The 23,627-nt window shown below is 43.4% G+C and overlaps 1 protein-coding gene across 2 annotated transcripts in view; it reads left to right on the top strand.

Moving 5' to 3' along the window:
• The window catches only part of gpnmb (glycoprotein (transmembrane) nmb), a 76,081-nt gene that overhangs the window by 11,253 nt on the left and 41,201 nt on the right, over positions 1-23,627 (top strand). For both annotated transcript variants that reach the window (XM_073024599.1, XM_073024600.1), the window contains exon 2: positions 165-323. In XM_073024599.1, coding sequence (XP_072880700.1) covers positions 165-323 — 159 coding nt within the window. The remainder of the gene's footprint in view (positions 1-164; positions 324-23,627) is intronic.

The raw sequence follows: 23,627 nt of genomic DNA, 5'->3' as shown, positions 1-23,627 counted from the left end.
ATGATCAAAGACACCGGCACCATATGAAACAACTTAAATCTCTAATCATACCTGGCTTACACAAACTTTACAATTTCCAGTTGATTGTTTAGGAGCATTGTTTAGCTTTCAACTGATGAAATAAGCTTTCCTCCACATTGGCTAATAGTGTTCCATGATCTTAGGTTTTCAAGATGTTTTCGCTCATTATCATCCAACTAAATTATCATCCTCATTACATCCAGCCCATCTGGCTGGATGGCTCTCTGACAAGAACATCTGGAATGAGCAAGTCTACCCCTACTGGAAGAAGAATGACATCCGGTGGAAAAGTTGCTGGAAAGGTAGGTGTGTCTCCTGGTCATTTCTATCCAATCTTCTGTCAGGTCTGTTCGTAAGTCTTTTACATGCAGTCTAACAAAACAACTTAGTAATACCTTCCACCTGTGATTCCCTACATTCATGAAGAATATCCACAGCTTGTGATAAGTGGTGACAGAAATGGGTGCCTCTGTAAAAATGAGCATTGGAGTGACTCGTGCTGCATTTTGAAGTTTTTGACAAATCTTTGAGCCATAGAGTCAGAGAACATACAGCACATTACAGACCATGTAACCTACATTAGAACCTGTCTAGAATTTCCCTACTGCATAACCCTCTATTTTACTAAGCTCCATGTACCAATATAAGAGTCTTTTAGAAGACCCTATTATATTGCTTCCACCACCATCACTGGCAGTGCATCCCATGTACCCACCACCCTCTGTGTGAAAAATTTACCCCTGACATCCCCCTTGTACCTTCTTCCAAGCACCCTAAAACTATTCTCCCTTGTGTTAGCAATTTCAGCACTGGGAGAAAGCCTCTGGCTATCCACATGATCAATGCCTCTCATCATCTTGTACACCTCTATCAGGTCACCCCTCATCCTCTGTTGCTCCAAAGAGAAAAGGCCAAGTTCACTCAATCTATTTTCATAAGGCGTGCTCTCCAATCCAGGCAACATCCTTGTAAATCTCCTCTGCACTCTTTCTATAGTATCCACATCCTTCCTGTAGTGAGGTGACCAGAACTGAACGCAATACTCCAAGTGGCGTCTGACCAAGGTCTTATATACCTGTAACATTAACTCACAGCTCTTGAACTCAGTCCCACGATTGATGAATGCCAATACACCATACGCCTTTCTAACAACACTGTCAACCTTTGGACAGCTTTGAGTGTCCTAAGGAAACAGACCCCAAAATCTCTTTGATCCTCCACACTGCCAAGAGTCTTACCATTAATACTATATTCTGTCTTCAAATTTGACCTACCAAAATGAATCACATTTCACACTTATTTGGGTTGAACTCCATCTGCCACTTCTACAACCTATCAATGTACTGCTGTAACCTCTGACAACCCTTCAGACTATCCACAATATCCCCACCTTTGTGTCATCAGCAAACTTACTAACCCACCCTTCTACTTCTTCATACATGTCATTTATAAAAATCACAGAGGAGGAGTCCCTGAACAGATCCCTGCAGAACACCACTGGTCACTGACCTCCATTCAGTATACGAACCATCTACAACCCCCCTTTGCCTTCTGTGGGCAAGCCAATTCTGAATCCATAAAGCAAGGTCTCCTTAGATCCCATGCCTCATTACTTTCTGAATGAGCCTCACATAGGAAACTTTATCAAATGCCTTCTTGAAATCCATATATACTACATCCACTGCTCTACCTTCATCAACGTGTTTTATTACATTCGCAAAGAATTCAATCAGGCTCGTAAGGCACGACCTGCCCTTAACAAAGCCATGCTGACTATCCCTAATCAGATTATGTCTCTCCAAATGCTCATAAATCCTGCCTCTCAGAATCTTCTCCAACAACTTGCCCATCACTGAAGTAAGACTCACTGCACTATAATTTCCTGGGTTATCTCTACTCCCTTTCTTGAACAAGGGAGTAACATTTGCAACCCTCCAGTCCTCTGGTACTTTTCCTGTCTCTATTAATGATGCAAAGATCATTGCCAGAGGCTCTACGATCTCCACCCTGCTTCCCTCAGTAGCCTGGGGTATATCTCGTACTGTCCTGGCAACTTATATAACTTAATGCTTTTCAAAGCTCCAGCACATCCTATTTCTTAAAGTCTATATCCTCAAGTATTTCAATCTGCTATAAGTCATCCCCACAGTTGGCAAAGAAAGCCCAGCAGCATCTCTACTTTCTGTGAAGGCTGAGGAAAGTCCATCTCCCACCCCCCATTTTCATCACATTCTACAGGGGTTGTACTGAGAGCATCCTGAGCAGCCGCATCACTGCCTGGTTCAGAAATCGCACCATCTCGGATCGCAGGACCCTGCAGCGGATAGTGAGGTCAGCTGAGAAGGTCATCGGGGTCTCTCGTCCCGCCATTACAGACATTTACAATACACGCTGCATCCGCAAAGCAAACAGCATTATGAAGGACCCCATGCACCCCTCATACAAACTCTTCTCTCTCCTGCCGTCTGGGAAAAGGCACCGAAGCATTCGGGCTCTCACGACCAGACTATGTAACAGTTTCTTCACCTAAGCCATCAGACTCTTCAATACCCAAAGGCTGGACTGACACCAACTTACTGCCTTCTACTGTGCCTATTGTCTTGTTTATTATTTATTGTAATGCTTGCACTGTTTTGTGCACTTTATGCAGTCCTGGGTAGGTCTGTAGTCTAGTGTAGTTTTTTTTCTGTGTTGTTTTTACATAGTTCAGTGTAGTTTTTGTACTGTTTCATGTAGCACCATGGTCCTGAAAAACATTGTCTCATTTTCACTGTGTACTGTACCAGCAGTTATGGTTGAAATGACAATAAAAAGTGATTTGACTTGACTCGAGAAAGAGGTGACATAAGGTCAGAGAATGTCGAAACTTTGTAGGTGGAGTTACGAAATTGCAAGGGTGAAAAAACCATTATGGGAATCATATATAGGCCTCCAAGTAGTAGCCAAGCTGTTGGGTTGAGATTGCAAAGTGAGCTGGAAAAGGCATGTAATAAGAGTAATGAAACAAATGTAATGAGGAACTTCAATATGCAAGGGGATCAGAAAAATTAGGTTGGTGTTGGATCGCAACAGAGAGAATTTGTTGAATGTCTATGAGATGGCTTTTTAGAGTAGCTTGTGCTTGAGCCTAGTCAGGGAAAGGCTATCTTAGACTGGGTGTTGTGTAATAACCCAGATCTTATTACGGAGATTAATGTAAAGGAACCCTTAGGAGGCAGTGATCATAACATGATTCCTTAGATTCTGGATTAGTTCCTGAGGATTGGAGGTTGGCTAATGTAACCCCACTTTTTAAAAAAGGAGGGAGAGAGAAACTGGGGAATTATAGACCAATTAGTCTGATATCGGTGGTGGGGAAAATGCTAGAGTCAGTTATCAAAGATGTGATAACAGCACATTTGGAAAGAGGTGAAATCATCGGACAAAGTCAGCATGGATTTGTGAAAGGAAAATCATGTCTGATGAATCTTATAGAATTTTTTGAAGATGTAACTAGTAGAGTGGATAGGGGAGAGCCAGTGGATGTGGTATATTTAGATTTTCAAAAGGCTTTTGACAAGGTCCCACACAGGAGATTAGTGTGCAAACTTAAAGCACACGGTATTGGGGGTATGGTATTAATGTGGATAGAGAATTGGTTGGCAGACAGGAAGCAAAGAGTGGGAGTAAACGGGACCTTTTCAAAATGGCAGGCAGTGACTAGTGGGGTACTGCAAGGCTCAGTGCTGGGACCCCAGTTGTTTACAATATATATTAATGATTTAGACGAGGGAATTAAATGCAGCATCTCCAAGTTTGCGGATGACACAAAGCTGGGCGGCAGTGTTAGCTGTGAGGAGGATGCTAAGAGGATGCAGGATGACTTGGATAAGTTAGGTGAGTGGGCAAATTCATGGCAGATGCAATTTAATGTGGATAAATGTGAGGTTATCCACTTTGGTTGCAAGAACAGGAAAATAGATTATTATCTAAACGGTGGCCGATTAGGAAAAGAGGAGATGCAACGAGACCTGGGTGTCATTGTACACCAGTCATTGAAGGTGGGCATGCAGGTACAGCAGGTGGTGAAAAAGGCAAATGGTATGTTGGCATTCATAGCAAAAGGATTTGAGTACAGGAGCAGGGAGGTTCTGCTGCAGTTGTACAAGGCCTTGGTGAGACCGCACCTAGAGTATTGTGTGCAGTTTTGGTCCCCTAATCTGAGGAAAGACATTCTTGCCATAGAGGGAGTACAGAGAAGGTTCACCAGATTGATTCCTGGGATGGCAGGACTTTCATATGAAGAAAGACTGGATTGACTAGGCTTATACTCACTGGAATTTAGAAGATTGAGGGGGGATCTTATTGAAACATATAAAATTCTAAAGGGATTGGACAGGCTAGATGCAGGAAGATTGTTTCTGATGTTGGGGAAGTCCAGAACAAGGGGTCACAGTTTAAGGATAAAGAGGAAGCCTTTTAGGACCGAGATGAGGAAAAACTTCTTCACACAGAGAGTGGTGAATCTGTGGAATTCTCTGCCACAGGAAACAGTTGAGGCCGGTTCATTGGCTATATTTAAGAGGAAGTTAGATATGGCCCTTGTGGCTAAAGGGATCAGGGGGTATGGAGAGAAAGCAGGTACAGGGTTCTGAGTTGGATGATCAGCCAGGATCATACTGGATGGTGGTGCAGGCTCGAAGGGCCGAATTGCCTACTCCTGCACCTATTTTCTATGTTTCTATGATTGAATTCATAATGCAATTTGAGAGGGAGAAGCATTAGTCACATGTATCAGTATCACAATGGAATAAAGGGAGTTATAGAGGCATGAGAGAAGAGCTTGTCCAGGTGGTTTGGAGAAGGATACTGGTGGAGATAATGGCAGAGCAGAGATGGCTGAAGCTTCTGTGAATAGTTCACAAGGCGCAGGATAGATATATCCCACCAAGGAAGAATACTTGAGTAAGGATATACTGGCTTTGGAGGCAGTACAGAGCAGGTTCACCAGGTTGATTGCAGGGATGAAGAGGTTAACCTATGAGGAGAGATTGAGTCTCCTGGAACTGTACTCTCTGGAGTTCAGAAGAATGAGAGGAGATCTTATAGAAACATACAAAATTTTGAAAAGACTAGACAAGATAGAAGTAGGAAAGTTGTTTCCATTGGTAGGTGAGACTAGAACTAGGGGATATTGGCTCAAGATTCAGGGGAGAAGATTTAGGACTGAGATGAGGAGACACTGTTTATCCCAGAGAGTGGTGAATCTGTGGAATTCCCTGCCCAGGGAAGCAGTTGGGGTTTCTTCACCAAATATATTTAAGAAACAGTTAGATAGGTTTTTATATAGTAAGAGAATTAAGGGTTATGGGGAAAAAGCAAGTAGATGGAGCTGAGTTTATGGACATATCAGCCATGATCTTACATCAACCACGACCTACCAGGGACAAGTTGCAGTGGTTGCATCTCTGGCACTGAGACTGGACCCTCAGCTCAGAAGGGAAGGAGGGAAAAGAGGAGAGCAGTAGTGATAGGGGATTCGATAGTTGGGGGGACAGATAGGAGGTTCTGTGGAGGAGATTGAGAATCCCGGATGGTCTGTTGTCTCCCTGGAGCCAGAGTCAGTGATATCGCGGATTGACTTCTCAGTATTCTCAAGAGGGAGGGTGAGCAGCCGGATGTCATGGTCCATGTAGGGACCAATGGCGTGGGTAGGAAGAGTGAGGAGGTACTGAAAGATGAGTTCAGGGTGTTAGGCACCAAGTTAAGGGACAGGACCTCCAGGATAGCAATCTCAGGATTACTACCAGTGCCACGTGCAGGTGGGTTTAGAAATAGTAAGATAGTGCAGATCAACACGTGGCTGAAGACATGGTGCAGGAGGGAGAGCTTCAGATTTATAGATAATTGGGCAGTTTTCCTGGGAAGGTGGGACCTGTTCTGGCGGGATGGTTTACATCTGAACTGGAGGGGGACAAATATTCTTGCAGGTAGGTTTGCTAGAGAGGCTCCAGTGGATTTAAACTAGATATGAGGGGGGAGGGGAACCAGAGTGTAGGAACAGATGTACGGGAGAAGGAAGAAAAAGAAGATAGTAAATTTGTTTGCACCATTAGAGATAAACAGAGAGGAAGAGGTGGAGAATTTCTTAAATGCATTTATTTTAATGCTAGGAGCATTGTAAGAAAGGTGGATGAGCTTAGAGCATGGATTGATACCTGGAAATATGATGTTGTAGCTATTAGTGAAACATAGTTGCTGGAGGGGTGTGATTGGCAACTAAATATTCCTGGATTTCGTTGCTTCAGGTGTGATAGAATCAGAGGGAAAAGAGGGGGAAGTGTTGCATTGCTTGTCAGAGAAAATATTACAGTGGTGCTCTGGCAGGATAGATTAGAGGGCTCGCCTAGGGAGCTTACTTGGGTGGAATTGAGGAATGGAAAAGGTGTAGTAACACTTATAAGGGTGTATTATAGACCACCTAATGGGGAGTGAGAATTGGAGGAGCAAATTTGTAAGGAGATAGCAGATATTTGTAATAAGCATAGGGTTGTGATTGTGGGAGATTTTAATTTTCCACACATAAACTGGGAAACCCATTCTGTAAAAGGGCTGGATGGTTTGGAGTTTGTAAAATGTGTGCAGGGTAGTTTTTTGCAGCAATACATAGAAGTACCAACTAGAGAAGGGGCAGTGTTGGATCTTCTGTTAGGGAATGAAATAGGTCAGGTGACGGAGGTATGTGTTGTGGAGCACTTCAGGTCCAGTGATCACAATGCCATTAGTTTCGATATAATTATGGAGAAGGATAGGACTGGACCCAGAGTTGAGACTTTTGATTGGAGAAAGGCTAACTCTGAGGAGATGCGAAAGGATTTAGAAGGAGTGGATTGGGACAATTTGTTTTATGGGAAGGATGTAATAGAGAAATGGAGGTCATTTAAGGGAGAAATTTTAAGGGTACAGAATCTTTATGTTCCTGTTAGGTTGAAAGGAAAGGTTAAAAGTTTGAGAGAGCCATGGTTTTCAAGGGATATTGGAAACTTGGTTCAGAAAAAGAGAGAGATCTACAATAAATATAGGCAGCATGAAGTAAATGAGGTACTCAAGGAATATAAAGAATGTAAAAAGAATCTTAAGAAAGAAATTAGAAAAGCTAAAAGAAGATGCAAGGTTGCTTTGGCAAGTAAGGTGAAAGTAAATCCAAAGGGTTTCTACAGTTATATTAATAGCAAAAGGATAGTGAGGGATAAAACTGGTCCCTTAGAGAATCAGAGTGAACAGCTATGTGTGGAGCCAAAAGAAATGGGGGAGATTTTGAACAATTTCTTTTCTTCGATATTCACTAAGGAGAAGGATATTGAATTGTAACGGAAACAAGTAGGGAAGTTATGGAAACTATGATGATTAAAGAAGAGGAAGTCCTGGCGCTTTTAAGGAATATAAAAGTAGATAAATCTCCAGGTCCTGACAAGATATTCCCTAGGACCTTGAGGGAAGTTAGTGTAGAAATGGCAGGGGCTCTGACAAAAATATTTCAAATGTCATTAGAAACGGGGATGGTGCCAGAGGATTGGCGTGTTGCTCATGTGGTTCCATTGTTTTAAAAAGGGTTCTAAGACTAAACCTAGCAATTATAGGCCTGTCAGTTTGACATCAGTGGTGGGTAAATTAATGGAAAATATTCTTAGAGATGGTATATATAATTATCTGGATAGACAGGGTCTGATTAGGAACAGTCAACATGGATTTGTGCGTGGAAGGTCATGTTTGACAAATCTTATTGTATGTTTTGAAGAGGTTACTAGAAAGTTGACGAGGATAAAGCAGTGGATGTTGTTTATATGGACTTCAGTAAGGCTTTTGACAAGGTTCCGCATGGAAGGTTCGTTAGGAGTGTTCAATCTTTGGGTGTTAATATTGAAGTAGTAAAATGGATTCAACAGTGGCTGGTTGAGAGATTCCAGAGAGTAGTGGTGGATAACTGTTTGTCAGGTTGGAGGCCGGTGACTAGTGGTGTGCCTCAGGGATCTGTACTGGGTCCAATGTTGTTTGTCATATACATTAATGATCTGGATGATGGGGTGGTACCAGTGTGCCAGAGGTTCATGAGTGTTAGGGAGCAGGAGTGAATGCCTTTGCTATTACAGGGGAAAAAGTGCTGGGCAATCTGAGAGGTCTTAAGGTCTTAATCTGAGAGAGGTTGCTGAAGGGATAACAGATGCATTGGTCATAATCTTTCAAGAATCACTTGATTCTCGGATAGTTCTGGAGGACTGGAAGATTGCAAATGTCACTCAGCCCTTTATGAAGGAAGGAAGCAAAAGAAGGAAATTATTGGCCAGTTAGCTTAACCTCAGAGTTAGAGTCTATTATTAACCATAGAACATTACAGCACAGAAACAGGCCTTTTCGGCCTACTTGGCTGCACTGATTTTTCTGCCTAGTCCCACTGACCTGCACCTGGCCCATATCCCTCCATACACCTCTCATTCATGCACCTGTCCAAGTTTTTCTTAAATGTTAAAAGAGAGCCCACATTTACCACATCATTAGGCAGCTCATGCCACACTCCCACCACTCTCTGTGTGAAGAAGCCCCCCCCCCCACCAATATTCTCTTTAAACTTTTCCCCCTTCACCTTTAACCCATGTCCTCTGGACAAGGGAGAGCCAGTGGATGTAGTGTACCTGCACTTTCAGAAAGCTTTTGATAAAGTCCCACATAGGAGATTAGTGGGCAAAATTAGGGCACATGGTATTGGGGGCAGAGTACTGACATGGATTGAAAATTGGCTGGCTGACAGGAAACAAAGAGTAGCAATTAACGTGTCCCTTTCGGAATGGCAGGCTGTGACCAGTGGGGTACCGCAAGGTTCGGTGCTGGGACCACAGCTGTTTACAATATACATTAATGATTTAGATGAAGGGATTAAAAGTAACATTAGCAAATTTGCTGATGACACAAAGCTGGGTGGCAGTGTGAAATGTCAGGAGGATGTTATGAGAATGCATGGTGACTTGGACAGGTTAGGTGACTGGGCAAATGTATGGCAGATGCAGTTTAATGTGGATAAATGTTAGGTTATCCACTTTGGTGGCAAGAACAGGAAGGCATATTACTATCTAAATGGAGTCAAGTTAGGAAAAGGGGAAGTACAACGAGATCTAGGTGTTCTTGTACATCAGTCAATGAAAGCAAGCATGCAGGTACAGCAGGCAGAGAAGAAAGCTAATGGCATGCTGGCCTTTATAACAAGAGGAATTGAGTGTAGGAGTAAAGAGGCCCTTCTGCAACTGTACAGGGCCCTGGTGAGACCCCACCTGGAGTATTGTGTGCAGTTTTGGTCTCCAAATTTGAGGAAGGACATTCTTGCTATTGAGGGAGTGCAGCATAGGTTCACAAGGTTAATTCCCGGAATGGCGGGTCGGTCACATGTTGAAAGATTGGAGCGACTGGGCTTGTATACACTGGAATTTAGAAGGATGAGAGGGGATCTGATTGAAACATATAAGATTATTAAGGGATTGGACACGCTGGAGGCAGGAAGCATGTTCCCGCTGATGGGTGAGTCCAGAACTAGAGGCCACAGTTTAAGAATAAGGGGTAGGCCATTTAGAACAGAGATGCGGAAAAACTTTTTCACCCAGAGAGTGGTGGATATGTGGAATGCTCTGCCGCAGAAGGCAGTGGAGGCCAAGTCTCTGGATGCATTCAAGAGAGAGTTAGATAGAGCTCTTATAGATAGCAGGGTCAAGGGATATGGGGAGAGGGCAGGAATGGGGTACTGATTGTGTATGATCAGCCATGATCACAGTGAATGGCAGTGCTGGCTAGAAGGGCCGAATGGCCTACTCCTGCACCTACTGTCTATTGTTTTTATTCTCCCTTAGCCTCAGTGGAAAAAGCCTGCTTGCATTCACTCTGTCTATACCCATCATAATTTTATACACCTCTATCAAATCTCCCCTCATTCTTCTATGCTCCAGGGAATAAAGTCCTAACCTATTCAACCTTTCTCTGTAACTCAGTTTCTCAAGTCCTGGCAACATCCTTGTAACCTTTTCTGCACTCTTTCAACCTTATTAATATCCTTCCTGTAATTAAGTGACCAAAAACTGCACACAATACTCCAAATTCGGCCCCACCAATGCCTTATACAACCTCACCATAACATTCTAACTCTTATACTCAATACTTTGATTTATAAAGGCCAATGTACCAAAAGCTCTCTTTACTACACCTCCAATCTTTGTATCATCAGCAAATTTGCTGATCCTATTTACCACATTATCATCCAGATCATTGATATAGATGACAAATAACAACGGACCCAGCATTGATCCCTGTGGCACACCACTAATCACAGGCCTCCACTCAGAGAAGCAATCCTCCACTACCACTCTCTGACTTCTCCCATTGAGCCAATGTCTAATCCAATTTACTACCTCACCATGTATACCTAGCGACTGAATCTTCCTAACTAACCTCCCATGCGGGACCTTGTCAAAGACTTTACTGAAGTCCATGGAGACAACATCCACTGCCTTCCCTTCATCCACTTTCCTGGTAGCCTCCTCGAAAAGCACTAATAGATTTGTTAAACATGACCTACCACACACAAAGCCATGTTGACTCTCCCTAATAAGTCCCTGTCTATCTAAATATTTGTAGATCCTATCTCTCAGTACTCCTTCCAATAATTTACCTACTACCAACGACAAATTTACTGCCCTCTAATTTCCTAGATTACTTTTAGAGCCTTTTTTAAACAACAGAACAACATGAGCTATCCTCCAGTCCTCGGCACCTCACCCATAGATACCGACATTTTAAATATATCTGCCAGGGCCCCTGCAATTTTGACACTAGTCTCCTTCAAGGTCCGAGGGAATACCCTGTCAGGTCCTGGGGATTTATCTGCTCTGATTTGCCTCAAGATAGCAAGCACCTCCTCCTCTTCAATCTGTATGTGTTCCATGACCTCACTACTTGTTTGAGGCCAAACTCAGGTTGGAGGAGCAACACCTCATATACTGTCTGGGTAGTCTCCAGCCCCTTGGTATGAACATCGAATTCTCCAACTTCTGGTAATTCCCTCCATCTCCCTACCACTATCCCACTTTCATTCTGCCTCCTCTTCTAGCTGCCTTTCACCTCTCTTATGATTCTGTCTTCTTCTATTACCCATAGTGCTTTCCCCTTACATTCCTTCTTCACCTCTCCTGCCTATCCCCTCCCTGCTTCCCCTTCCCCACCCCTTGATCTTTCCTCTGATTGGTTTTTCACCTGGCACCTTCCACCCTCCCCCCACCTTCTTTATAGGGCCCCTGCCCCTCCTTCTTCAGTCCTGACAAAGGGTCCCGGCCCAAAACGTTGACTGCTCATTTCCATGGATGCTGCCCGACCTGCTGAGTTCATCTAGCTTTTGTACGTGTTGATCTCACTACTTGTTTGCCTTATTTCCTTTGACTCCATGCCAGTTTCCTTAGTAAATACAGATGCAAAAAACCCATTTAAGATCCTCCCCATTTCTTTTGGTTCCAAACATAGCTGACCACTCTGATCTTCAAGAGGACCAATTTTATCCCTTACTATCCTTTTGTTCTTAATATACCTGTGGAAGCTCTTTGGATTATCCTTCACCTTGACTGCCAAAGCTACCTAATGTCTTCTTTTAGCCCCTCTGATTTCTTTCTTAAGTATTTTTTTGCACTTTTTATACTCCTCAAGCACCTTATTTGCTCCCTGTTTCTTATACATGTCATACATCTCTCTCTTCTTTGTTATCAGATTTCCAATATCCCTAGAGAACAAAGGTTCCTTATTCTTATTCATTTTGCCTTTAATCCTGACAGGAACATACAAACTCTGCACTCCCAAAATTTCTCCTTTGTGTCATGGCCCGGATCGGTTCCCCTTTAAATTTAGTTAGGTTGCGTTTTGATCCGGACCATTGACTCCTTGTTCCCTTCTAATTCCGTTTCACGTGTCCCTCGAGCTTGGCCATTAAGGTAATCTACTCTCGACCCGAACCGGCAGTTTATAAGCCCCTGGCTTTAGCTGTTTGGGGCGAGAGTGTTAGGAAGCATTGGCACGTCGCTGTCACTACCACAAGCCAGAGTTATCCAGCCCGTATCAGAGTGCTGGCAATTTGCCTTCCTTCACCTGAGTGGGTCTGGGCAAGGTCAAACTGCCAGGGGTGAGTTGAAGGCGGAGTCCTGGCTCGATGTTCATGCCCAGTGTCCGTGTCTATCCCTTGAAGAAGAGTCCCGGCTCGGTGCCTGAGTTGAAGGCGGAGTCCTGGCTCGACATTCCTGTCTTGTGTTTGAGTGTCCACGTTCTGGCTGCGGCGATTCAAGGTCCTAGTCTCCAAGTCCAAGGTCCGCGATGATCCAAGTTCCCTGTCTCCAAGTCCAAGGTCCGCGGCGGTCCCAGTCCCCAGGGTCCCAGTCATGGCCGCGATGATCCAAGTTCCCAATGTCCAAGTCCAAGGTCCGCGGTGATCCAAGTTCCCAGTTTCCAAGTCCAAGGTCCGTGGTGATCCAAGTCCCTAGTCTCCTAGTCCAAGGTTCATGTTCCTCTTTGTCCTCCTTGATTTCCCGGTTCTCTGTGTAGTGAGTAATAAACGCTATTTTATTGAACCTTAAAAAGACGTGTTTGTGTCCTGCTTGTGGGTCCTCTCCCAGCACCCTTGCCCCCACCTTGTAACACTTTGAAGGTCTCCCACTTACCAATGACATCCTTGCCAGAGAACAACCTGTCCCAATCCACGCTTTTTAGATCCTTTCTCATTTCTTCAAATTTGGCCTTTTTCCAGTTTAGAACCTCAACCCAAGACCAGATCTATCTTTATCCATGATCAAGTTGAAACTAATGGTGTTATGATCACTGGAACCAAAGTGTTCCACTACACACAATTCCATCACCTGTCCTAACTCTGTCCCTACTATCACAACTTTATGTTTCCTGCAGTTGTCTGCTATCTCTCTGCAGATTTGCTCCTCCAATTCTCGCTGACTATTGGGTGGACCCATTAATGTGGTCATACCTTTCCTGTTTCTCAGTTCCACGCATATGGCCTCGGTAGACAAGCCATCTAATCTGTCCTGCCGAAGCACTGCTGTAACATTTTCCCTGACTAGCAATGCCACCCCTCCACCCTTCATCCCTCTGCCTCTATCACGTCTGAAACATTGGAACCCTGGAACATTAATCTGACAGTCCTGCCCCTCCTGTAGCCAAGTTTCACTAATGGCTACAATGTCATAATTCCACATGTCAATCCACACCCTCAGCTTGTCAGCCTTCCCCACAATACTCCTCACATTGAATTAGACACACCTCAGAAGATTATTACCACCACACACAACCCTTCTATTTGTAACTTTGCATGAACCTTTAACATCATTTATTTTCACCCCCACTCCACTATCTGCTCTGGCACTCTGGTTCCCATCCCCCTGCAAATCTAGTTTAAACCCCCCCCCCCCCACCCCGCCAAAGCACTAACAAACCTCCCTGCAAGGATATTGGTCCCCTTGTAGTTCAGGTGTAACCTGTCTCTCTTGTACAAGTCCCACCTGCCCCAGAAGAGGTCCCAATTTTCGTGAAATCTGAAACCCTGCCCCCTACACCAGTTCCTCAGCCACGTGTTCATCCTCCAGAGCATCCTATTCTTACCCTCACTGGCATGTGGCACAGGCAGCAATCCTGAGATTACCACCCTCGAGGTCCTGCTTTTTAACTTCCTACCAAGCTCTCTATACTCACTCTTCTGGACCTCCTCACTCTTTCTTCCTACATCATTGGTACCGATGTGTGCCATAACATCTGGCTACTCACCCTCCCATTTCAGAATAGTGTGTACGTGATCAGAGACATCCCTGACCCTGGCACCCGGGAGGCAACAAACCATCCGGGAGTCTCTGTCACGACCACAGAACCTCCTGTCTGTACCTCTAACTATTGAGTCCCCTATCACTACCGCTCTTCTCTTCTTCCCCCCTCCCTTCTGCACTGCAGAACCAGACTCAGTGCCAGAGATCTGACTGGCGCAGCTTGTCCTAGGTAAGTAATCCCCCACAACAGTATCCAAATCGGTATACTTGTTGTTGAGGGGAATGGCCACAGGGGAGCCCTGCTCTGTCTGCCCTTTCCCCTTCCCTCGCCTGACGGTAACCCAATTACCTGTGCGCTACTCCTTTGGTGTAATTACCTCCCTGAAACTATTATCTATAAACTCCTCATTCTCCTGAATGATCTGGAGGTCATCCAGCTCCTGCACCAGTTCCCTAACGCGGTCTGTTAGGAGCTGCAGCTGGATGCACTTCTTGTAGGTGTCGTTGTCAGGGACACTGGAGGTCTCCCTGACTTCCCACATCCTGCAAGAGGAGCATTCCAACATCCTGCCTGGCATTCTCTCTACTCTAAACTAACAAAACAAAACTTACCAGAACCTACCCTCGCCTCTGCCTGTTCACGCCGAAGGCTGTTGAGCCAAAGCCATTCCACTCTGACTCAGTCCACTCTGATGACGGCCGCTGTATATGGCAGTCTTTTTTTAAACCTTTAGCGCGCTAGTCATGCGCCTGCACAGTCTAGCCTCTTTTCCCCAAGCAGTAAAAAATAACTTCTCTCCAAGATGCCTTTAGTCCTTCACTCTCAGCCTCTTGCTTCAATTTAGTTTCAAGGTACTTGGAGACTAATGATAAAATAAGTCAAAGTCAACATGATTTCTGTTAAGGGAAATCTTACCTGACAATTCAGTTCTTCAAGGAAGTAACAAGCAGGGTGGACAAAGAAGAGGCAGTGGATGTCATTTACTTGGATTCTCAGAAAGTGTTTGATAAGGTGCTACACATGAGGCTACTTAACAAGATAAAATCCTATAGCATTACAGAAAAGATACTGGCATAGACAGAGGAATGGCTGACAGACTGAAAGCAGCGAGTGGGAATAAAAGAGGCCTTTTCTGATTGGCTGCCAGTGACTAGTGGTATTCCTCAAGGGTCAGTATTGTTTGTCAGTGATTTAGATAATGGAATTGATGGCTTTGTAGCAAAGTTTGCAGATGATACAAAGATAGGTGGAGGGGTAGGTAGTGCTGAGGAAGCAATGTGATTGCGGCAAGACTTAGCCAAATTGGAAGAATGGGCAAAGAAGTGGCAGATGGAATACAGTGTTGGAAAATGTATATAACCATATAACAATTACAGCACGGAAACAGGCCATCTCGGCCCATCTAGTCCGTGCCAAACGCTTACTCTCACTTACTCTCGCTTACTCTGTATGATCATGCATTTTGGTAAAAGGAACAATAGTGCAAACTATTAGCTAAACGAGGAGAAGGTTCAAACATCAGAGGTGCAGAGAGACTTAGAAGTCCTCATGCAAGACTCCCAGAAAGTTAATTTAAAGGTTGAGTCTGTGGTAAAGAAAGCAAATGCAATGTTGACATTTATTTCAAGGGGAATAGAATATAAAAGCAAGGAGATAATGCTGAGACGTTATAAGACTCTAGTCAGGCCGCACTTGGGGTATTGTCAACAGTTTTGGGCCCCATATCTTGGAAAGGATGTGTTGTCATTGGAGAGAGTCCAGAGGAGGTTCACGAGGATGATTCTGGAAGTGAAGAGGTTAGCATATGAGGAGCATTTAGCAGATGGGAAGAATGCAAGGATTGAAACTTACTGAATGTTGAAAGGACTGGATAGAGTGGATGTGGAGAGGATGGTTCCTATGGTAGGGGTATCCAGAATTAGAGGGCACAGCCTCAAAATTGAGGGGCGACCCTTTAGAACAAATTTAAGGAGGAATTTCTTTAGGCAGAGAGTATTAAATCTGTGGTGGAGGCCAAGTCTGTGGGTATATTTAAGGTGGAAGTTGATAGTTTCCTGATCAGTCAGTGCATCAAAGGATATGTCATGAAGGCAGGTGTATGGATTTGAGTGGAATCCAGGCTCAGCCATGATGGAGTGGCAGAGCAGATGATGGGCTGAGTGGCCTCATTTTGCTCCTATGTTTTAGAGTCCTATGGTCTTGTATCCAGTCCCTTAGCATTCCTTCCAATAAGTTTCCCACTACTGATGCCAGGCTCACCTGTCTATACCAAAACTGCACACATTTCTCCAAATTAGGCCTCACCAACATCTTATATAATTTCAAAATAACCTCCCAACTCCTGTACTCAGTGCATTGATTTATGAAGGCCAATGTACCAAATGCCTTTTTCACGACCCAATCTACCTGTGATGCCACGTTAAAGGAATTATGGATCTGTATTCCCAGATCTCTCTGTTCTCCCATGCCCCTTGGTACCCTAGCACTCACTGTGTAAGACCTACTGTGCCTTATCCTGCCAAAGTACACCTCATATTTGTCTGCATTAAATTCCATCTGCCATTTTTAAACACAATTTTCCAGCTGGTACAGATCCTGCTGCAAGCTTTGAAGGTCTTCGTCACTGTCAATTACACACCTAATTTTAGTGTTATCTGCAAATTTGTTGATATAGATGACAAACAAAAATGGACCCAACACCAATCTTTGTGAGACACCTCTAGTTACAGGCTTCCAAGTCAGAGAGGCAACCATCTACTATGACCCTGTGGCTTCTTAAGTGAAACCAAAGTCTAATCCAATTTACCACCTCATCTTGATTGCCAAGCGACTGACCAACCTCCCACGTAGAACCTTGTCAAAGGCTTTGTTAAAGTTCATGTAGACTACGTCCACTGCCTTCACCAACTTTCCTGGTACCTTCCTTGAAAAACTAAAATTGAATAGACATGACTTACCACAATCCTTTCTATCTGAATACTTACATATCTGGTCCCTCAGAAAACCTTCCAATAACTTACCCACTGTTGACGTCAGGTTCACTGGCGTATAATTTCCTGGCTTATTCTTGAGCCTTTCTTAAACAGAGGAACAACATTAGCTATATTCCAATCTGCTGGTACCTCATGTGTGACTAAGGATGTTTTGAATATCTTGGTTAGGGCCCCAACAGTTTCTGCACTTGCCTTCCACAAGGTCTAAGGAAGCACATTGCCAAGCCTGGGGATTTATCCAGCCTAATTTGCCTTAAAACAGTAAACACTTCCTCCCCTATAAACTGAATACTGTCCATGACCTCGCTGTTGCATTGCCTCACATCTATGGACTCTGTGTCCATCTCCCAAGTAAATACAGATGCAAAAAATTAATATCTTCCCCCATCTCTTTTGCCCCATATGTAAATTACTACTATGATGCTCAAGAGGTCCAATTCTGTCCCTTGTTATCCTTTTGCTTTTAATACTCTTTGGAAGTCCTTAGGATACTCCTTCACCTTGTCTGCTAGAGCAACCTCACACCTTCTTTTAGCCCTCCTGATTTACTTCTTATATATTTTCCTGCATTTCATATATTCCTCAAGTATGTCATTTGTTCCTGCCTGCCAATATCTGCTATGCACCTCCTTCTTTTTCTTAACCAAGGCCTCACTATCTCTCAAAAACCATGGTTCCATAAACCTGTTATCCTTGCCTTTTATTCTTTTAGGAACGTACAAACTCTGTACTTTCAAAATGTCACTTTTGAAGGCCTCCCACTTGTCAAGTACACCTTTGCCAGGAAACAACTTGTCCCAATCCACACTTGCCAGATCCTTTTTGATACTTCCAAAATTGCCCTTCCTCCAATTTAGAATTTCAACCCAAGGACCAGACGTATCCTTTTCAATAATTACCTTGAAACTAATGGCATTATTATCAATAGATGCAAAGTGTTCCCATGCATAAACTTGTGTCACCTGCCCTGTCTCATTCCGTAGTAGAATATCTAGTATCACACTCTCTCTAGATGGGACTTCTATGTACTGATTAAGGAAACTTTCCTGAACACATTTGACAACTTCTTTTCCATCCAGCCCTTTTACAGTATGGGAGTTCCAGTTAAAATGTGGAAAGTTAAGTTCACCTACTATCCCAACCTTATGCTTCTTACAATGCCTCCACAAATTTGCTCCTCTATATCCTGCGGTCTGTCAGGTTGTCTAGAATATAATCACATTAATGCGGTCATGTTTTTCTGAATCCTTAGTTCTACCCATAAAACCTCATTAGATGAGCTCACCAGTCTGTCTTGACTAAGCGTTGCTGTGACATTTTCCCTGATTAGTAATGCCACCCCTCCTCCTTTAATCCTTCCCACTCAATCACATCCAAAGCAATAGGGCTCTGGAACATTGAGCTGCCAGTTCAGTCCCTCCTGTAACCAAGTCTCACTAATGGCTACAATGTCATAATTTCACATGCTGATCCATGCCATAAGCCCATCCACCTTTCCTACAATACACATTGAAATATACGCAATTCAGAACATTAGTCCCACCATGCTCAACCTTTTAATTCCTGACTTTGTATGTAGGCTTTACAGCATCTGTCTCCACAACCACTCCACGGTCTATTCTGGTGTTCTGGTTCTAATCCCCTTACAACTCTAGTTTAACCTCACCACCACCTTGCAGTACTAGCAAACCTTCCTGCTAGGAGATTAGTCCCCCTCCAGTTCAGAAGATGCAAACCGTCTCTTCTGTACAGATCCTACCTTTTCTGGAAGAGAGCCCAATCATCCAAAAATCTGACACCCTCCTCCTACACCAACTGTGTAGCTACATGCTACACTAGGGGATCGGCTGTCTGCTGGATTGGGTGTTGTGCAATGATCCAGAGGTGATAAGAGAGCTTAAGGTTAAGGAACCCTTAGGGAACAGTGATCACAATATGATCCAGTTCACATTGAAATTTGAGTGGGAAAAATTAAAATCCAATGTGTCGAATAAAGGAAATTACATTGGTGTGAGAGGGGAACTGGCTGAAGTTGACTGGAAAGGGACATTTGCAGGAAGGACAGCAGAGCAGCAATGGCTGGAGTTCCTGCAAAAAATGAGGGAAGTGCAAGACAGATATATTCCAAATAAGAAGAAATTTTCAAAGGGAAGAAGGACACTACCATAGCTAACAAGTGAAGTCAGAGCCAAAGTAAAAGCAAAAGAGAGGGCATACAAGAAAGCCAGAGCTAGTGGGAAGATAGAGGATTGGGAAGCTTTTAAAAACTTGCAGAAGGAAACTAAGAAGGTCATTAGGAAAGAAAAGATGAATTATGAGAGGAAGCTGGTGACAAATATCAAAGAAGATACTAAAAGATTTTTTATGTATATAAAGGGTAAAAGAGAGTCAAAGGTAGATATAGGACCAATACAAAATGACGCTGGAGATATTGTAATGAAAGATGCAGAGATGGCAGAGGAACTGAATGTGTATTTTGCATCAGTCTTCACAGTGGAAGATGTCTACAGTATACCGGACATTCAGGAGTGTCACAGAAGTGAAGTTTGTGCAGTGAAAATTACAACTGAGAAGATTCTCAGGAAGCTTAATGGTCTGAAGGTGGATAACTCTCCTGGACCTGATGGAATGCACCCTTGGGTTCTGAAGGAAGTGGCTGGAGAGATTGAGGAGGTGTTAATGATGATCTTTCAAGAATCAATAGATTCTGGCATTGTAGCGGATGACTGGAAAATTGTAAATGCTACTCCATTATTTAAGAAGGGTGGGAGGCAGCAGAAAGGAAACTGACATCAGTGGTTGGAAAGTTGTTGAAATTGATTGTTAGGGATGAGATTACCTGGAGGCTCATGACAAGATAGGCCAAAGCCAGCATGGCTTCCTGAAAGGAGGATCCTGCCTGACAAACCTACTGCAATTCTTTGAGGAAATTACAAGCAGTGTAGACAAAGGAGATGCAATAGATGTGGTGTACCTGGATTTTCAGAAGGCTTTTGACAAAGTGCCACACATGAGGCTGCTTAGATAAGAATCTGTGGAATTACAGGGAAGTTACTAGCATGGCTGGAGTATTGGCTGGTTGGCAGAAAACAGAGAGTGGGAATAAAGGGATCCTATTCTGGCTGGCTGCCGGTTACCAGTGGAGTTCCACAGGGGTCAGTGTTAGGACCGCTGCTTTTTACAATGCATATCAATGATTTAGACTATGGTATTAATGGAGAATTCAAAATGCAGAGATGCAAAGGGTCTGGGAGTCCTGTGCAAGGTACCCTAAAGGTTAACCTCCAGGTTGAGTCGCTCGTGAAGAAGGTGAATGCAATGTTGGCATTCATTTCCAGAGGTATAAAATACAAGAGCAGGAATGTGATGTTGAGGCTCTATAAGGCACTCGTGAGACCACACTTGGAGTATTGTGTGCAGTTTTGGGCACCTTATTTAAGAAACGATATACCTGCATTGGAGAGGGTTCAGAGAAGATTCACAAGAATGATTCCAGGAATGAAAGGGCTACTGTATGAAGAACATCTGGCAGCTCTTGGGCTGTATTCCCTGGAGTGCAGGAGAATGAGGGGGGATCTCATAGAAACATTCTGAATGTTAAAAGACCTGAACAGATTAGATATGGCAAAGTTATTTCCCATGGTAAGGGATTCTAGGACAAGAAGGCACAATTTCAGGATTGAAGGACGTCCATTTAGAACTGAGATGCGGAGAAATTACTTTAGTCAGAGGGTAGTAAATCTGTGGAATTTGTTGCCACAAGAGGCTGTGGAGGCCATGTCATCGGGTGTATTTAAGGCAGAGATAAATAGATTCTTGATTAGCCAGGGCATCAAAGTGTATGGGGTGAAAACAAGGCAGTGGAGGTGACTGGAAAAATTGGATCAGCCCATGATTGAAAGGCAGAGCAGACTCGATGGGCCGAATGGCCTACTTCTGCTCCTATATCTTATGGTCTCATGATCTTCCTAATTCTGGCCTCACTAGCATGTGACATGGGTAGCATCCTGAGATCACATTCCTGGAGGTCCTCTCCTTTAACTTAGCAACTAACTCCCTGAACTCACTTTGTAGGACCTTGTCACCCAATCCTACCCATGTCATTGGTTTTGACATGGACCACAACCTCTGGCTGCTCACCCTCAGACTTAGAATGCTGTGGGTTCGATCTGAGATGTCCCAGACACTGGCACCCAGGAGGTAACAAACTCTCCTGGAATCCCATGCTCATCCATAGAACCTCCTTTCTGTTCCCCTGACCAACGAATCCCCTATCACTACAGCTTACCTCTTCTGCTCCTGTCCCCTCTGAGTCACAGAGCGAGACTCAGTGTCATAGACATGACCTCTGTGGCTTTCCTCTGCTAGGTCACCCCCCCCCCCCCCCCACCAACAGTATCCAAAGCAGTACAACTGTAGTTGAGGGGAACAGCCACAGGGTTACTGTGCTCTGACTGCCTACCACCTTTTCCCCTCCTAATGGTCACCAAGTTATCTCCATCCTGCAACTGAGGTGTAATTACTTTCCTGTATGTCCTGTCTATCAACCCATCAGCCTCCCAAATTATCTGGGATTCATCCATTTCCAGCTCCAGCTCCATGACATGGTCTGTTAGAAGCTGCAGCTGGATGAACTTCTTGTAGGTCTAATCTCAGGGACACTGGAGGTCTCCCTGCCTTTCCACATCCTGCAAAAGGAGCATTCCACTGTCCTGCCTGACATCCTAATGCTCTAAATGTTACGCTGTGGTTAATCTCTACTGTTCTACTTTCCAGATCAAATATCAATCTATAGGAATTAGTTTTGTTACATTCTCAAGCAGATTTAAAAGACTTTTGAAACTCTTTGTTAATGGGACAAATAATAATTTGTAATTGTTAATGTTTTAACCTTTACAATCAATTTTACAAATGATCAAGATAAATCAGACATAACTTGTAAAATGAATAAGCTTGGTCTGTAGTTTATTTTGCAATGAGAAACATGCCAATTAATGCATTTATTTATTTACTTAGATACAGCACAGAACAGGCCCTTTGAGCTATGCTGCCCAACAATCCCCTGATTTAATCCAAGCCTAATCATGGGACAATTTACAATGACCAAACCCACATGCTCACAGGGAGAAAGTACAAACTCATTACAGGCCACAGCAACAATTGAACCCTGGTCATCTGTACTATTGTGGTGCCCTTCCAGATTGTGCAAGAAACTAATCAGATCCACTCTATTCAAAATATGTTACTTTTCATGATGCAGGGTAATATCATTATGTAAATTAAACAATGACAAGTAAATAGGGCTAAAGATTTGGAAACACTTATAAATGCAGTATATACTTTACCTTATAGTAAACTTAGGTACTAATAGTGTAAAGCAATGGTAAATATATAATTCTGTAACATTTCTAAATCAGCCATTGACAATGCTGCAGTAACATAGCGTGTTAAGGAAAAAGTACATTTTAGAAGATAAATTTATATTCATTCAATAGTATTACGTACTTTGTTTGGGGCTATTTCAAATGCAGATCAGTGTTACACCAGCAGTCTGGCCCCAACCAACAAGCTCAAGTCAAGAATAAGGGGTAGGCCATTTAAAACAGAGATGCGGAAAAACTTTTTCACCCAGAGAGTGGTGGATATGTGGAATGCTCTGCCCCAGAAGGCAGTGGAGGCCAAGTCTCTGGATGCATTCAAGAGAGAGTTAGATAGAGCTCTTATAGATAGCGGGGTCAAGGGATATGGGGAGAGGGCAGGAACGGGGTACTGATTGTGTATGATCAGCCATGATCACAGTGAATGGCGGTGCTGGCTAGAAGGGCCGAATGGCCTACTCCTGCACCTACTGTCTATTGTCTATTGATATTGGACCTTGCACCTTACTTTTCTGTTTCACATGAACAATCACCACCATTTGCTTCTTCACAACTGCTTAGCAACACAACTGCTGGTCTGAGTTTTGGACCACTTCCCTCACTTAACAGAGCCCTAAGACATGGTCTGTAAGGATGTACATTGGTCAGTAGGAATGCTGTAGGGCTGGCGGAGCATCACTATTCCTCCTGACTCCAATTCTTACACTTCATCTGTGTCAGGAATCTGAATGGATAAGTTCAAAGTTCAAAGTAAATTTATTATCAAAGTACATATATGTCACCATATACAATCCTGAGATTCCTTTTCTTGCGAGCATACTCAGTGAATCCAAGAACCATATTAGAATCAATAAAAGACCATCAGGGCTGACAACCAACCGATGTGCAAAAGACAACAAACTGTGCATTGATGTGCTCAGTGTTGGGGAGGGTTTTACCCATGTGGACTGGGCCACATCCACTACTTTTTGGAGGATTTTCCATTTAAGGGCATTGATGTTTGCATACCAGGCTGTGATGCAACCAGTCAAAATACTCTCCACTACCATCTATAGAAGTTTGTCAAAGTATTAGACAATACCTAAGGCTGAACTAGTTTCTTGGAAGTGATCATTTAAGTAGCATTTGACCCCTACATAACCAAAGGAATTACCTCAAGAATATTTGGAACACAAGACATATGCTTACAAAATATATCCTCTTGTTTAATATTGCTTAATTTTGCAGTTTTGTTTACCTTTAAACTGGATACTCTTGTCAGGATAAAACGGAATGATTTTTACTATGCAATTCATAATTAATATCCATATATTTCAGTATTCTCTGGCACGCTGAGTGGATTTCCTCTGCTTGTGAATAAGAGTGAACTTAAAAAAAAATTCCTTGTATTTCTGAGCCAATGCCCACTTCCCTC

The sequence above is a fragment of the Hemitrygon akajei genome, chromosome 20 (assembly GCF_048418815.1).
Source record: "Hemitrygon akajei chromosome 20, sHemAka1.3, whole genome shotgun sequence".
NCBI classification, from domain to species: domain Eukaryota; kingdom Metazoa; phylum Chordata; class Chondrichthyes; order Myliobatiformes; family Dasyatidae; genus Hemitrygon; species Hemitrygon akajei.
Note: the sequence above shows the minus strand (reverse complement) of the source record. Positions and strands in the feature narration are given on the sequence as shown.